Source organism: Tauraco erythrolophus, chromosome 6, assembly GCF_009769465.1.
Source record: "Tauraco erythrolophus isolate bTauEry1 chromosome 6, bTauEry1.pri, whole genome shotgun sequence".
Taxonomy (NCBI): domain Eukaryota; kingdom Metazoa; phylum Chordata; class Aves; order Musophagiformes; family Musophagidae; genus Tauraco; species Tauraco erythrolophus.
This window is the reverse complement of record NC_141470.1, coordinates 48545487-48558835: the sequence shown is the minus strand read 5'-3', so window position 1 is coordinate 48558835 and position 13349 is coordinate 48545487. Positions and strand designations below refer to the sequence as shown.

At 53.2% G+C, this 13349-nt stretch overlaps 1 protein-coding gene across 1 annotated transcript in view; it reads right to left on the bottom strand.

The window, feature by feature from the left end:
• Window positions 1-11781: 11781 nt before the first annotated feature.
• Window positions 11782-13349, bottom strand: part of ADCK1 (aarF domain containing kinase 1) — a 91292-nt gene continuing 89724 nt past the window's right edge. Inside the window, exon 11 of the mRNA XM_086614173.1 lies at window positions 11782-12619. Within this exon, the coding sequence (XP_086470299.1) occupies window positions 12448-12619 (172 nt within the window). The 3' untranslated portion in view covers window positions 11782-12447. The remainder of the gene's footprint in view (window positions 12620-13349) is intronic.

The following is a 13349-nucleotide window of genomic DNA, read 5'->3' as shown; positions in this document are numbered from 1 at the left end:
TCAGCCAATCACTCTGGGAGATGGATGGTCAAGTGACCAATAGCCTTGACCCATCTAGCAAATCATGTGACTCCTGACTATTTAAGGCAGGGCGTTTACTTCTAAGGGTGAGGCATTTCCTCCTGAGCCTTGGAGGAGTGTGGGCCTTCCTTAGAGTAAGCCTGAAGCCTTTGCATTAGAACATTGGTCTGCTTGGAGCCGCCTGAAGCCTTCCAGCTGTGACACAGAGTGGGTTTTGAAGGCAGGGTCCAGGAAGGAAAGCAAGAGGGAAATGCCTCAGCACGTGGATGCACCATGCGGTCTCCTCTAGGTAGCTGGGCATGGCTCTGCCAGCTTCGGGCAGTTGAGATGGGACATCTGCCTTGTGGCTACGGCGCAGATCAAAGGGCAGCTGCGTGCCCTGGGCCAGTTGGCAATCCCTCCCTGTGCTCCGTTGGCCGTGCCTCCAAGACCGGTCAGCTGTGACAGTGGTAGCACATGGGCTGTCAGTGCAGCAGAAACTGGGAAAAAATCAGGCTGGAAAACTAGTTGCAAGAAGGACAAATATGCGAGAAGAGGCCAAACAGGGAGACGGAGGCTCCTGGCTGGGAGTGGGGCTAATGTGGCCAGGCTGCTGGCGGAGCAAACAGAGATCTGGCTGATACAAAAAGCCATTTAAGAAGTCCAGTTTCCTCTGCTTTTCACAGTCTTGTCTTTTCCTTCTTTCCTTTACGTTTTCCTTGTTAGTCAGTTTTTTTAAGGGCAAACAGCTTATCTCATCAAGCTGTCCTGAGAGGAGGGACTGGGCTGTCTGACCCTCTACCAATTCCCTCCTGACAGGCATTTATTGAGATCCTTCTCCAGTCTCAACCAAGAGAGAGGCATACAGACCCCAGAGACAATGAAAGTCCTTTAGATTCAATGAAAATAGGTAGAGGACTCTGAGAGTCCCCACTGCAGGAGATTGCAGTGTGAGCTAAAATACCAAGCACCAGAAAACCTTCATGGGAGAAACCATGTAAATACTCCAGGCCACAGGATACACATTTAATCCGCCTCCACGCTCCGAAGGGCACTTGCAGCTGGACACGGAGCAGGGAGTCAGCAGGCGATGGAGGCAGGCACAGCCTGTTGCAGCTGGATCAGTGGCAGGTCTCCGATCATGACCTCTGCACAGAGGGAGGGCACGGCTGCCTGGGAGCAGATGCATCCGTTGCACCTGGTCTGCTGTCGCGTGGGTTCCCTTCCTGGCATCGGTGGCCAGCGCTGAACTGCGCATTAACGTCCAAGACTGCCAAAAGTGTTTAAAAGGCCTCTCCATCTCTCACGAAGGAAAGAGCATCCTCATCCGTCCTTACACCTGTCCCAAGGAGACTGTATCCTCTATGCTAACGATGCTGGGCCCACTCCGTCATGAAGCCATGCTGTGCCGCTGATGCTCCTGCGTCCTCTAGGCAGAGCGAGGCCAATGAGCCCGCGCTCTCTGCGAGTCTTCCCACACCTTCTCCACAAATAAGCTCGTGCCAGGTCACAGCCTGACTCTGCTGCTGATTTTGCAGGCACGCGGGTGCCCGCCAGTTCCTTCGGAAGCTGCTGAACAATATGAATCCAGCTTAATGATGGATGTGACTCCTGCCTGCTCCCCGCGGATTTTCTTTACTCTGCTTGGGAGATCCCATTTGCCCCTCGGAAGGAAGAAGGCAGCAAATGGAAGGGCGTTATCCCTCCTATTCGCACTAAAACATTGGCAGGGCCAGCACGTGAAAAATGGAAGGAGCCATATACCTTCCTCCTTTAAAAACAGAAGGGCTAGGATGCTTTCCAAGCCCAGAAACGAACTTAAAGCCAAGGCTGACATTTCAGGGATCGTTGCCAATTAACTTAATGAATAAAATACTCCTCTTCAGCCATGCTCTGTGCATGCAGGAGAGGAGACGGCTTGTTTTCCTGCCCCAGTTCTGGATAATAATTTTTGCTGCATTCACTCGGAGACATCTGTCTGTTTTCATGCCTGCAGTGTAAGCTGGTGTTGAAGTTGCATCTGCTAAGGAGCTTCTCTGCTCCCCATCCTGGGGGCTATTTCAGGGCAAAAATATCCATTAACTGCTCACACTGAAGCACACACTTAACAAAAGCATGAGCAAAGAACATAATGACGCATCAAGCTCTGCATATAACTCATCGGCTGCGGCCGTGCCCAGAGAGATGATGGGAGCGGTGGGGTGGTCCGGAGCAGGGTGGCTGCTTGCGCCACAGTGGCTGGGCTGCACAGACACCCCCAGCTCCATGCCTGCACCACAGCCCGGAAGGCACAGCTCCGTTCCAGGGCATCACAATGCAACCAAAACCTCCAGAGCCGCACAGTGCCCCTGCGCAGCCCCCGTTCCCGAGGGCAGCTGGGCTTTCAAGGCAGCTGTCCCCGTGGGACACGTGCTGCCACAAATCCCCACGATCCCGCTCCTTCCCCGAGGACCCAAATCTGCATCACATCCACTCGTCTCCTGCTGCCACGGGGGCTCAAGCTGCGCTTCACGGCCTCGCCAGTGGCTCTTTCACCAACTGCAACTTAGAGATGCTAAATAAAATAGCAACGAGTTCCCAAACCCACTATAAAAACAGAAAAGGAGCAAGAAAGGGCTGGGTGAGGTGTGTGTTTCAAGGTGTATGAATGACTGGAAACAAACCCCAAATCCCTGAAAACTCGGAGAAAACAGGAACAAAAGGTGGGAGAAAGCCACCCAAGCGAGGGGGAGGCAGCGAGGAGAGGGGCTCTCGCTATTGATGTTTGAAACGGGCTCTTTAAAATGGAAGATAATGACACTGAAAATTATTCTGAGCTTTTCAAAGGCATAAATGACCAAACTGCCTCCTGACTCCTGAATTACATTATCCAGAAAGAACTTAATAGCATGTTATTATCGCTTCTCCTCGCTGACAGGATTTCGGCACTGAAAAGACAAACAAGAAGTGCATTTGTAATCGCGGCCGCGTTCACCTCTGCGACGCGCTGGCCGCGGCTAATTTCAGGTAAGTGTCTCGGTGGCCAGCCGCAGGGGCTCGGCGGGCTCGTTGTGCCTGGCGGAGAGGTAATTGCCTTTGTTCCTGCCTGAGGGGGACCGGCTGGGTGTCCCTGCAGGGCGGCCGATGCCGAAAGCCTACTGTACGGGGGACAACGGCTGGTGGCAGCTGATGGGAACCCAACCCAGTTGGTCGGCTCCAGTGGGTCACTGTGCTCCCTGTCCCGCGGGTCCCTGCGAGGGGCCCAGGGCTGCACAGACAGATGTGGGGACCCCGTGTCAGCTGCAGCCGCAGCTCCGCTGGCCGGCCAGGAGGTTGTAAAATGGGAGCAAGGCGAGAAAGGGGGGGACACAGGGATGTGCGAGGGCTGGAGAGTGTTGGCAAACAACCCAGGCTGAGCTGCCCAGGGACAGCCCCAGCCTTCGGCATTTGTGGTGTACGGTTCCTTTTTGTGACGGGCAGCCCTGGAGATAGCAGTGCCACTGATTTTCAGAGCTGGGCAATCTGGCAAGCCCCTCTCCTGCCCCCACTTGCCACCCCATCCCTGGGCCCTGGCTCAGGGGTCAGAAGGCGGCTCCATCATGTTGTGCTCCCAATCAACCTGGGTGTCTCGGCCATGCCCTGGGACAGCCATCGTCCTAGCGCAGGCCCACAATGACCCTGGCGTCACACAGCATCCTTGTGGCACCATCTGAGGAGCACCACAATGCAGCTGTTTGCTTTGGGCATTCCCGAGGCCTTCCTTTATGTTTTCCTTGGGTTTTGTCGATGTGTACCACTGCAGTCCAAACCGCCTCTCTCCCAGGAGGTACCCATCTCCTGAAACAGCTGTCTCCTCCCCCACAGCCAGAGACAGGTCTGGCTGCAGCTATGGCAGGGCAGGGTGGGAGCCCAGCCTGGAGGGAAAGAGACAGGGACGGGAAAGAGGCGGAGAGCGACTTTGTGGGCTCTGCTCAGCTGCCACTGCCACAGGACGCGTTTGCATGGGGCCAGCCAGGACACAGAGCGTGACCCAGCCCAGTGGGGTCCCTGGGAAGAAGATTGTCCCTGCTATGGTGCCAGCATGATGAGGCCAAGCTAAACCCCAGGGGAAGCCTTCACACAGCGTTCCGTGGCTGCCCGTGATTTATGTCCCAAGTTTAACAATATTTCATTTCGGCAGCCATGCTCCGACGTCCGTAGGCCCCTGAGCAAGTGAAGGGGGTAACTGCCAATAATAACAGCCAGCGCTGTGCTCTGCTGCCGGCTCGTTACATGTGTAGTCGTGACATTTTTTCCTGGTAGCACAATATGGCAAATACACCTTCCCAGCAGAAGACAGGCTGCAGATGCAGCTTACGCAGTGCACCCAGACCTACCTGCATCATTGGGGTAGGACCCCCCAGCCCAGCCTTGGCAGGAGTCTCTGCGAGAGGGGCCGTAAGAGCATCTGCTCCCATAGCCAATTCAGGTGCTGCCAGGGACACGGCATATGGCACGGGAGCACCTGAGCAGCTTTGCAGCCTTGTGGCCTCCTGCAAGAGCTCCTCAGGATCCAGTCTCTCATCTGGGGCTGCTGGGTGAAGAGTACGAATGCAGCAACCAAAGGAAACCATGGGGAGAAGACTTGGGATGAAGACCCCAAGAGTAAGACCATGGAGCAGTCTCCAAACTAAAGGAGTGGCATGGACCATGTAACCTAGGCAGGGCCAGGGCTGAAGAGCGAACTGCAGGGAATGGGCCTCAGCCAGCCAAGGCTGCTGGGGCAACCTTGCACAGCCTGCGCAGCTCTCCAGCCCCTTCGCCAGCTTCACTAACTCTTATTCTCTGGGTACACAATTGAACAGCCAAGCATAATTTCTCCAGGGCGAAGCTCTTCTCCCATGAAACTGTCTGTTCAGCCTGCCGTGCTGTCACCAGCAGCACCACGCTTGTAGCTGCCTTCCCACCCCACATCAGACACTCCACTTTCCTTCCTCCGCCTTCCTCTTGGGGCTCGGTCCGGCTCACACCAATGCCTTTTAGGTGTGTTGATACCCCAAAGTAAATCCCCAGCCCACATCACCACATTGCTCAGGTCTCCACACTGGCTGTTGCAAAGCAGCTATTTCTGTGCTGACCTTCTGCTGCCAGTGGCCACGCTGACAGGCTCTCCCTGTTTGGTTCTGCTCTGATTTATCTGACGGTCCAACGATGCAGAGGAACAACCGTGGTCCCTGCACAGACTGGGTGCACCACAGGCAGCCGCGGGGCTGGCTGCCCTGTGATACATGCATCTTATATTGCTGGGGTTTCCTTTCAGCCTTATCGGCATGATGGATAGTTTAGGCATGGTGAAGGACAAGATAGTAATAACAATGGCCATGATTACTATTTTTCATATTTTCTTTAAGAGCAATATGATATTACCAGGCCTCGTGCTTGTCACTTTGTTTATTAGCTGTTTAGCTAATCTCTTCCATCTTTGCTTTATTAAAGTTAGAGGTGCTGTTAGGCTGTGGGCTGAGAGGAGAGCAGGGGAGCCACTCTGGGGACACGCTCGCTCGCATCCACATTGAGCCCAGAGCTGCAGGGCTGCAAACCACCAGCAGCTAACGTGCATTTTACACGCAGACACATCCTGCTAGGTCAGACCTAAGTCTTGTTCCCTTCTTTGCAGTGCTCTGGTTATAGGAAGAGCTTTTATGAGTGTTATTTATGTTCATATTTACCAGAGTAGTGAAAAGTAGCCTCAGCAAAAAAGAATCTGAATCAAATGAAAATAAAGTAGAATAAAATGAAGTAAAATAAAGTAAAATACTAAGGCTCCTCCCTACACCACACTGCTCATGCAATCTGAGTGAAGAGTTTTTACCAGACCACTAGAAATCAGAGCACCTGGGTTACAGCAAGCAGCTCAAGAGGGAAGCTGTGTGAAGAGCAGCCAGTGATCCAACACGGTGACGGATCTGGAGTGTCACAGAGGACGGCAAGCAGAAGGATGCTCTCCAGGTCACACAAGCCGACCCAGAAAGGCCGTTACCCCTTGACGAGGTCACCTTGAGCTGCATGGGGACTCCTGGGGGTGACTGGTGCTGCCAAATGTGTGGCAGGCTTGGTGGGAGACATGTGTGGTCATGTCCTGCCCAGGGCTCCCTTAGGCACAGCTGTGGGCACACACACAGCAACCATCCCTGCAGAGGACAGAGACTCGGATCGCTGCCCCACGGAGAAGCAGTGGCAGCTTTCCCAGTTGGCATGGGGAAGATCTCTTGGCCAGGTGTAGCTCCCACCATGCCATGTGCTGACTCAGCACTGTCTCTGTGGGGCCTGATCATCATCACACGGAGGTCACTCAGCATCCTCCAGCCTGCTCGAGAAGCGTTCAGCTGAATGTGAGCAGAATTTACTTCTTGTTTAAAGCCAGTTTAAAGCCTGAGGTAGCCATAGCAGGAGCCTGGGAAGGCACACACTGCCTCTTCCCAAGAAGGCACCACGACGTGGGTTTTGCCCAAGAATGACCTGCGAGGTGGCTGGCTGATGAAGACTGCAAGGCGAGCTGCCCGGGCTGGCAGCTGGTGGGACAGGCAGGCTCAGAGCCCTGGCACTGCAACTGAACCAAATGAGAACAACGGGCAAGCTCTGGCCTGGGCTTCAGAGCAAAGACGAGCCCTGGGCAGGGATGTTATCTCGTGTCCGAGCACAGACACTGACACAGAGGGAGAGCTGGGACGGGTGAAACCCAGAGCCAACCTCGTCTCACAGCGCAGACTTGCCAGCGATGTGAGCCAGTGCGGTGGCTGTATGGCTTCATGGGCAGGCTGGCTGGAGGGGGCCATGGGGCATCTGTCTCTCTCTGCTCCCCCACTCTGAGGGAGACTCTCACCAACAGGAGACCAGCTGAACCACGCTTTGGCTGCCCAGGTCCTTGAAGCCTCCCAGGATGGAGGCCCTCTCTGGGTGACATATCCTAGTTCTGCACCACCCTCCTGGTGAAGTTCATCCCTGTGACTGACCTAACTATCCAAGCTGTAACTTGTGGCCCTTGCAAAGTCATCTGGCACTTCCAGGAGGAGTTCACCTCTATTGCCTCTCTCCCTGAAAGGAGAGTCACTGGCCATTATCCCTTTGCTTCTTCCTTGCCAGCCTAAACAAGCCCGTCTCCCTCGTAGGCTCTGGGTGGTAGGTCCTGGCCATGTCACCCGTCCTCCATCAGACCCAATCCAGTTTTTCAGCATCCCTCTTGAACTGAGAAAATCAAAAGAGGACAATGCTTCAGGTATGGACTCAGAAGCACCAAGCTGCTTCTGTGAGAAGCTGCTAGAAGCTTTCCCTGTGTCCAATAGAGCCAATGTCAGCTGGCTCCAAGATAGACCTGCCACTGGCCAAGGAAGAGTCCCCCAGCGACAGTGGTAGAGCTTCTGTGAAAACATATTTAAGAAGGAGGGAAGAAAAACCAACTGGGCAACAAACTGCAGCCAGGAGAGACGAACATGACTATGTGAGAGAAACAACTATGCAGACATCAAGGTCAGTGAAGGAGGGAGAGGAGGTGCTCCAGGTGCTGGAGCAGAGATTCCCCTGCAACCTGTGGTGAATACCATGGTGAGGCAGGCTGTCCCCCTGCACCCCATGGAGGTTAATGGTGGAGCAGAGATCCACCTGCAGCCCATGGAGAACCCCCTGCGGGAGCAGGTGGGTGTTCAAAGGAAGCTGCGAACCTATGGGAAGCTCACGCTGGAGCAGGCTCCTGGCAGGACTGATGGCCCTGTGGAGAGAGGAGCCCACGCTGGAGCAGGTTTGCTGTCAGGACTTGTGACCCTGTTGGGGACCCACACTGGAGCAGTCTGTTCCTGAAGGACTGCAACCCTGTGGAAAAGACCCATGCCAGAGCAGTTCATGAAGGACTCATGTTGGAGAAGTTTATGGAACACTGTCTCCTGTGGGAAGGACTCCATGCTGGAGCAGGGTAAGACTGTGAGGAGTCCTCCCCTTGAGGAGGAAGGAGAAGCACAGACAACGTGTGATGAACTGACCACAATCCCCATTCCCCATCCCTTCATGATGCTCAGAGGGAGGAGGTAGAGAATTTGGGAGTGAAGTTAAGCCTGGGAAGAAAGGAGGGCTGGGGGGAAGGTGTTTTTAAGATTTAATTCTTATTTCTCATTATCCTACTCTGATGTGATTGGTAATAAACTAATTTTTTTTTCCCCAAGCCAAGTCTGTTTTGCCCATGACCATAACTGATGAATGATCTTTCCCCGTCCTCATCTCGACTCACAAGCTTCTTATATTTTCTCCGTCCTGCCCAGCTGAGAAGGGGAGTGACACAGCAGCTTTGGTGGGCACCAGGTGTCCAGCCAGGGTCAACCCACTGCACTCCTCTTTCTAGCCATCAGGGAACAAAGGGGAAGGCACTGGCTGCCCTGAGGGCTGTGCCCCTCCACACATGCCTCTCGCAGCTCCCACCTGAATGCCAGGTGTCCTGGCACAGCCTGCTGCCTGTGACGGCTCCTTTCATGCCCCAGGACCCCACAGGGGGGGCATCCCCTTAGACTCAGGGTACAGGGGGCAGAAGGGTGCTGGGGGACACAGAGAGACGCAGCGGTAGGGGAGGAAGAGCCCTGCCAAGCGATGCACTGGAAGGCAGCCCCGGTGACCCACTGGGAGTGACTTGCAAGGGGAATGACTTTGGCGCTGGCCAGGCTGCGCACTCGTCATGGTTCATTTGCTACGGGAAGCAGGGAGTGATTAATTTGGCAAGCTTCTACGCTGCAACTGCACGGGGTTCATACGCCCCTGCGAAATGGCAGAGGGCACCATGCAGCCTTGATCTGCAAATCTATATGCCACCCACTTGTCATCATTAAAGTTCACTGGATATGCTAGGTAAAGGCTATAGTGTTTAGCTTGGACTAATGTGCTCTCTGGCTTTTTCTTCAGCTGGATATGAAAAAAGCCTGCTCACTTCATACCCTAAATTCTTGCATAGTTCTGCATGGCAACATCATTTACCCTGACTGCCCCATCTTCCACCTCCAGCCAACCTAATCATGGTACATATAAATGCCAGATGAAAAACCGCTGGCTCCCCAGCAAGTCTGAGAGCACCAAGAGCCTTTAGGATGGGAGATGCTACGAGGTTACAACATAGCATTTCGTATTACAGGAGCTGAAAGTTGCCTACCAGTTTTTTACCTCCAGCCCCAGCTCTAACCCCCACTTGCCAGTCCCGAGAACGAGTCGGTGGGCTCAGGAACGTGCTGCAAGGCCGACATTTAGCACCACACTCCAGTTCACTTGCAGCTGAAGCCGGGCAGACAGCAGCTCGTGTGCCGACTGCAGGCAGAGCAGCACAGGCTACGTTTGCTGGTGGTGAAAACATCAATGAATGCAAGTTGGAAGGAGAGGCCAAGTGCACAGAGCTGATCCAGGTTACCCATGTTTGACAACCACAAATTGGGATGAGAAAATGTCTTTTCAAAACCCTTTTAACACATTCACCTTTGAGAGCTTTCAACAAAAAGACAAGGCGGGGAATGTTAAAGGGTCAAACTCCGGGTGTTTGCTTGTTCTTTCCTCAGGCAAACCCTCATTGATTGACCGTGGGAAGGGTGAAAGCTGAGCACAACTGACAAAGGAGTCCCACTGCTAACAATGAAGCATGCAGCCTCCCGGCAGAGATTGATGTCAATAGACAAAGCTCTTCCAAATATACCTCGCTCTCTGCCTGCTGCACACTGCCAAAAACAACAGTCTGAGGGGCTGCTGGTTGCCTACCACTTTTAGAGCCAGCACCTTCCTCCAGCAGCAGGACTAGCAGTCGCATGGCTGGATTTTGGAGAGACGAAAGAACAGGCATGGCAGCTGAGAGCAGGCTGAGGGCTCAGCAGTCAATGCAAACGTCAGCTGTGGAGAGCCTCTCCATGACGAAGGATTCTCTGGAAATGAGGGATATGATCAGAGTCTCACTGTGGGATGAGCTTTCATGCACAGATGTTGGTGACACCCAGACCATGCCCTGGTCAGTATATCCAGACATGGACAGGCAAAGGCATTAGAAGGGGCAGCTACAAGATGAGGATATGCACTCAGTGATCACTGCTAGAGGGTCTCCTGGACTTCACTGGGTGCACCGGGCCAATTTTTTGAGCAGAGCTCTACTTCTGAGGAGAACAAGATGGGCCCACCCACACTGGCCAGCCTACAAGCTCTAAGTGCCTAAGCAAGGCACTGATTCAGCCAGACTGCTCACATGAGTAAAAATTACTCATGAACAGGCTGCAGGACCAATATTCCAGGGCCCCTATGACTCCTTGTCAACTCAGAAGTCTCGTCACTGCAATTACCACCACTCCATTCCCTAACGTCGTCACGCAACCCATAAGTCAGGGGAATCTCTGACCTGTCATTGCACAGGTTGGGGGGGACAAGCTTTGAGAAGACATTCAGTCTTGCCAGAGTTTCTTTTCTTGCTCTTAGCAAAGATGGGAGAGCACATCACTCCTGCTGCTGTCCCCATAGTAGGAAGGATTCAGAGAGCTAACGCCACAGTCAGGCAATTGACTGCACAGGAGACCAAAAACCCATATTCCGTAATTCCCCATCCACAACTCTGCCCATCACACACCACTTCCCGACAGTCCTGAGCCAGCCAGCTGTCTCTACACACTTAGGCACAACACACTGTCATAAGCCACACTCCGTAGTCACTAACTCATCATGCCCAAGCACACCTGCAGTCAGGTACCTTTTCTGGATTACAGCCCTTCCCTCTCCCACACAGCCAGCAAGAGTTGGTTCCTCAAGCACTGATACATGCACTCACCCACACCCTGCCTCCTGCTTCCCCTCCCACGCAAATGGACTTACTGCAAGGTGGAGTCTTGCACCCCTGCAAGCTGGGAAGAGCACATACTCTTCTTGTGGCTTGCTCTCAGGCACAGTCTGGTACCTGAGTAACAACCCTCAGCTTAGCAAGCCTGCTGGCAGTAAAGGGACATTCCCATCCTGTCCTTGGGTCCCCTTTACCAAGACAGTTTATGAGAAAGCTGAAATGATCTGAGCAGTCACCTCCATCCACCCATCTTGGCTGCAGGAATCCTCACAAGCAGCAGGGACGTCTCCTAGGATCCCAAATACAGCTCACATAAAAGAGGCTTCTGGGTGAGACTTCCTGGTAGCCGTCCCATAGCTGCAGAGTCAGAGCCATCAGACCTGTCACTTGCACCACCGAGCAAGTGGCGGGTTTTCATCTGAGGCAGGAGCAGTGAAACGTCACTGGCAGTGACAAGGGGAAATGCTCAGTGCATGGCACGGGGATGGTGACGTCTCACAGATGTGCTGCTCCCGCAGGCAGGGAGGAGGCAGGCTCAGCGTGGATCTGGGTGGCAAGGAGTGGTGTGTCCTCCCAGCAGAATGGTGACCGCTCCTCCATCCCATCCCAACACATATTTATCGCAGCACCAGAGGACGCAGTTGTGGAACAAACCTCTCAGGAAGAGGAAAGACCAAGAGGTCATTTCGTTGGCTTGCGAGGAGTTAAGAGCCCTGCCTGGCATCACTCACTCAGCGGGGAAATGGAAGCAGCAGCGAGGTTAGAGGCCCAAACATCACCCAGTGTGCACAGCCAGGCATCCCTCCCCCAAAGGTCTTTGATACAACACATTTATTTTGCTGAGTGGCAGTACTGTACAGTACACATACATTACCAGTAGTTTCAGAGCCCTGAGTTGTCATTCCTCCTGACTTCCCTGAATTTCAGAAAAGAGGCAGGACCACTGTCCCCTTCCCCCAGTTCACCTGCAAGGAAACAGGTCAGGAAAAAATAAAAAAAAACCAGAGGCACTTGCTAACAGGCCTGGATACAAACTTCAAAGCCGGACTCCCAGTCTACACTCTCACTGTTAGGGTCCCCTTTCCCTGGTGCTGGGAGAGGAAGCCCTAGTGCCAGCTCTCCACAAGGTCTCACTCCTCTGAGAAACTCTCTGCACATCTGAACAGAAATAAGAATAAGGAGACTGTAAAATCTAATATAAACCCTATTGGATTTTAAAAGGACTTACCACCTCTCTCTGACGGCCTGAGAAATGTTTTGGGGCATTCTAGGCAGGGTTGGTATTCTCTTAAATTCTTTAAGACTGTTTGAAAAAAAGTCAAGGAGAGGCTTTTGCTTTCAGTGCAGTCCCACTGGAATCTGAGTGGAATTTCCCCTGCTCAGACAGGGAAAGAAAGTACCCTGCCCTTCCTGACACATGGGTATCCTGCATCTCCTTTTCCTAAACCATGAAACGGCAGAGCTCCGGTACCAACTCCACCTCTCAGCACCACAGAGAAAGCTAATGCTGTAACAGGCAAGGACAGTGCAGCTTGTAATGTGGAACAAGACCCAAAAATAGCCCACAGAATAGACAGAAACAGTCAGAAAGGTAAATGTGCTGTGGAGAGCAGAAAGGAGGGAGGGAGCACCCAGGCCTCTCCCACCAGTTCATGTCAGTACATGGAATGGTGCATCCGGCTCAGGAGAGCAATGACCCAGTTCCCCAGCTGGGACCCCTTTAGCCACAGGAAGAGTTCATACAAGTTGATTTGCCACAGGCTCAGGGCTTCTGTGAGGGAGATCTGGGCCCTTCTATAAAGCGAGTGACTCTTGCTCCTCTGGTACCTAGAATGAGAGGAAACAGATGCATTAAGTTCAGCAGGATGCAGCCCGGCAGGAAGGAGGGAAGAAGGCCTGTCCTACATCTTCAGTACAACTGACTCTTCCCCAGGGGAGGGGAACATCCCGTTTCTGGAGAATCACCATCAGTGGGGACCCCTGGAATCAGGGATTTTCTCCAAGGAATGTTCCTGAGCAGCTGGGGACTGCCTTCCTAGCACAAATCTGGCAGAAGAGACAGCCTGCTCCCTTGTGAGCCCCATTCTCTCCCCACTGCACGTACTGACTCTGGGCCATGGCATCCTCTGCTTCTATGTGCAGCTTCACGTCAGCTAATAGAGACAGGTGCACACCCCTACAGCCCTTCCTGGTAGCACACTCATAAGAGTCCAGCAATCCTGACACACTGATTCCAAGAAGAGTAATTCTCCACCTTTCTTTAGAAGAAAAAGTTAACTGGGCTTCGTAGGTCCCTCATCAGCCAGAGAAATAACTGTTATTTCTTCTTCACGGAGGAGGAATCTGAGGCAGAAGGGCATTGACTCACAAGACTCACAGATAGAAATCACTTGTGCAACTCCCATTGCTGGCTTTCAAACATCAGCCTGATCTTCATAGTCAGCCCTAGCCCCTCAATCAGGCTGCAGAAACTGGCAGCCGTGAACTTCCAGATCTTTCCTACCCACAAATACTTCCCAGTGTTGATACCTGTAATGGGCAGGAAGCCCCTTCCTCT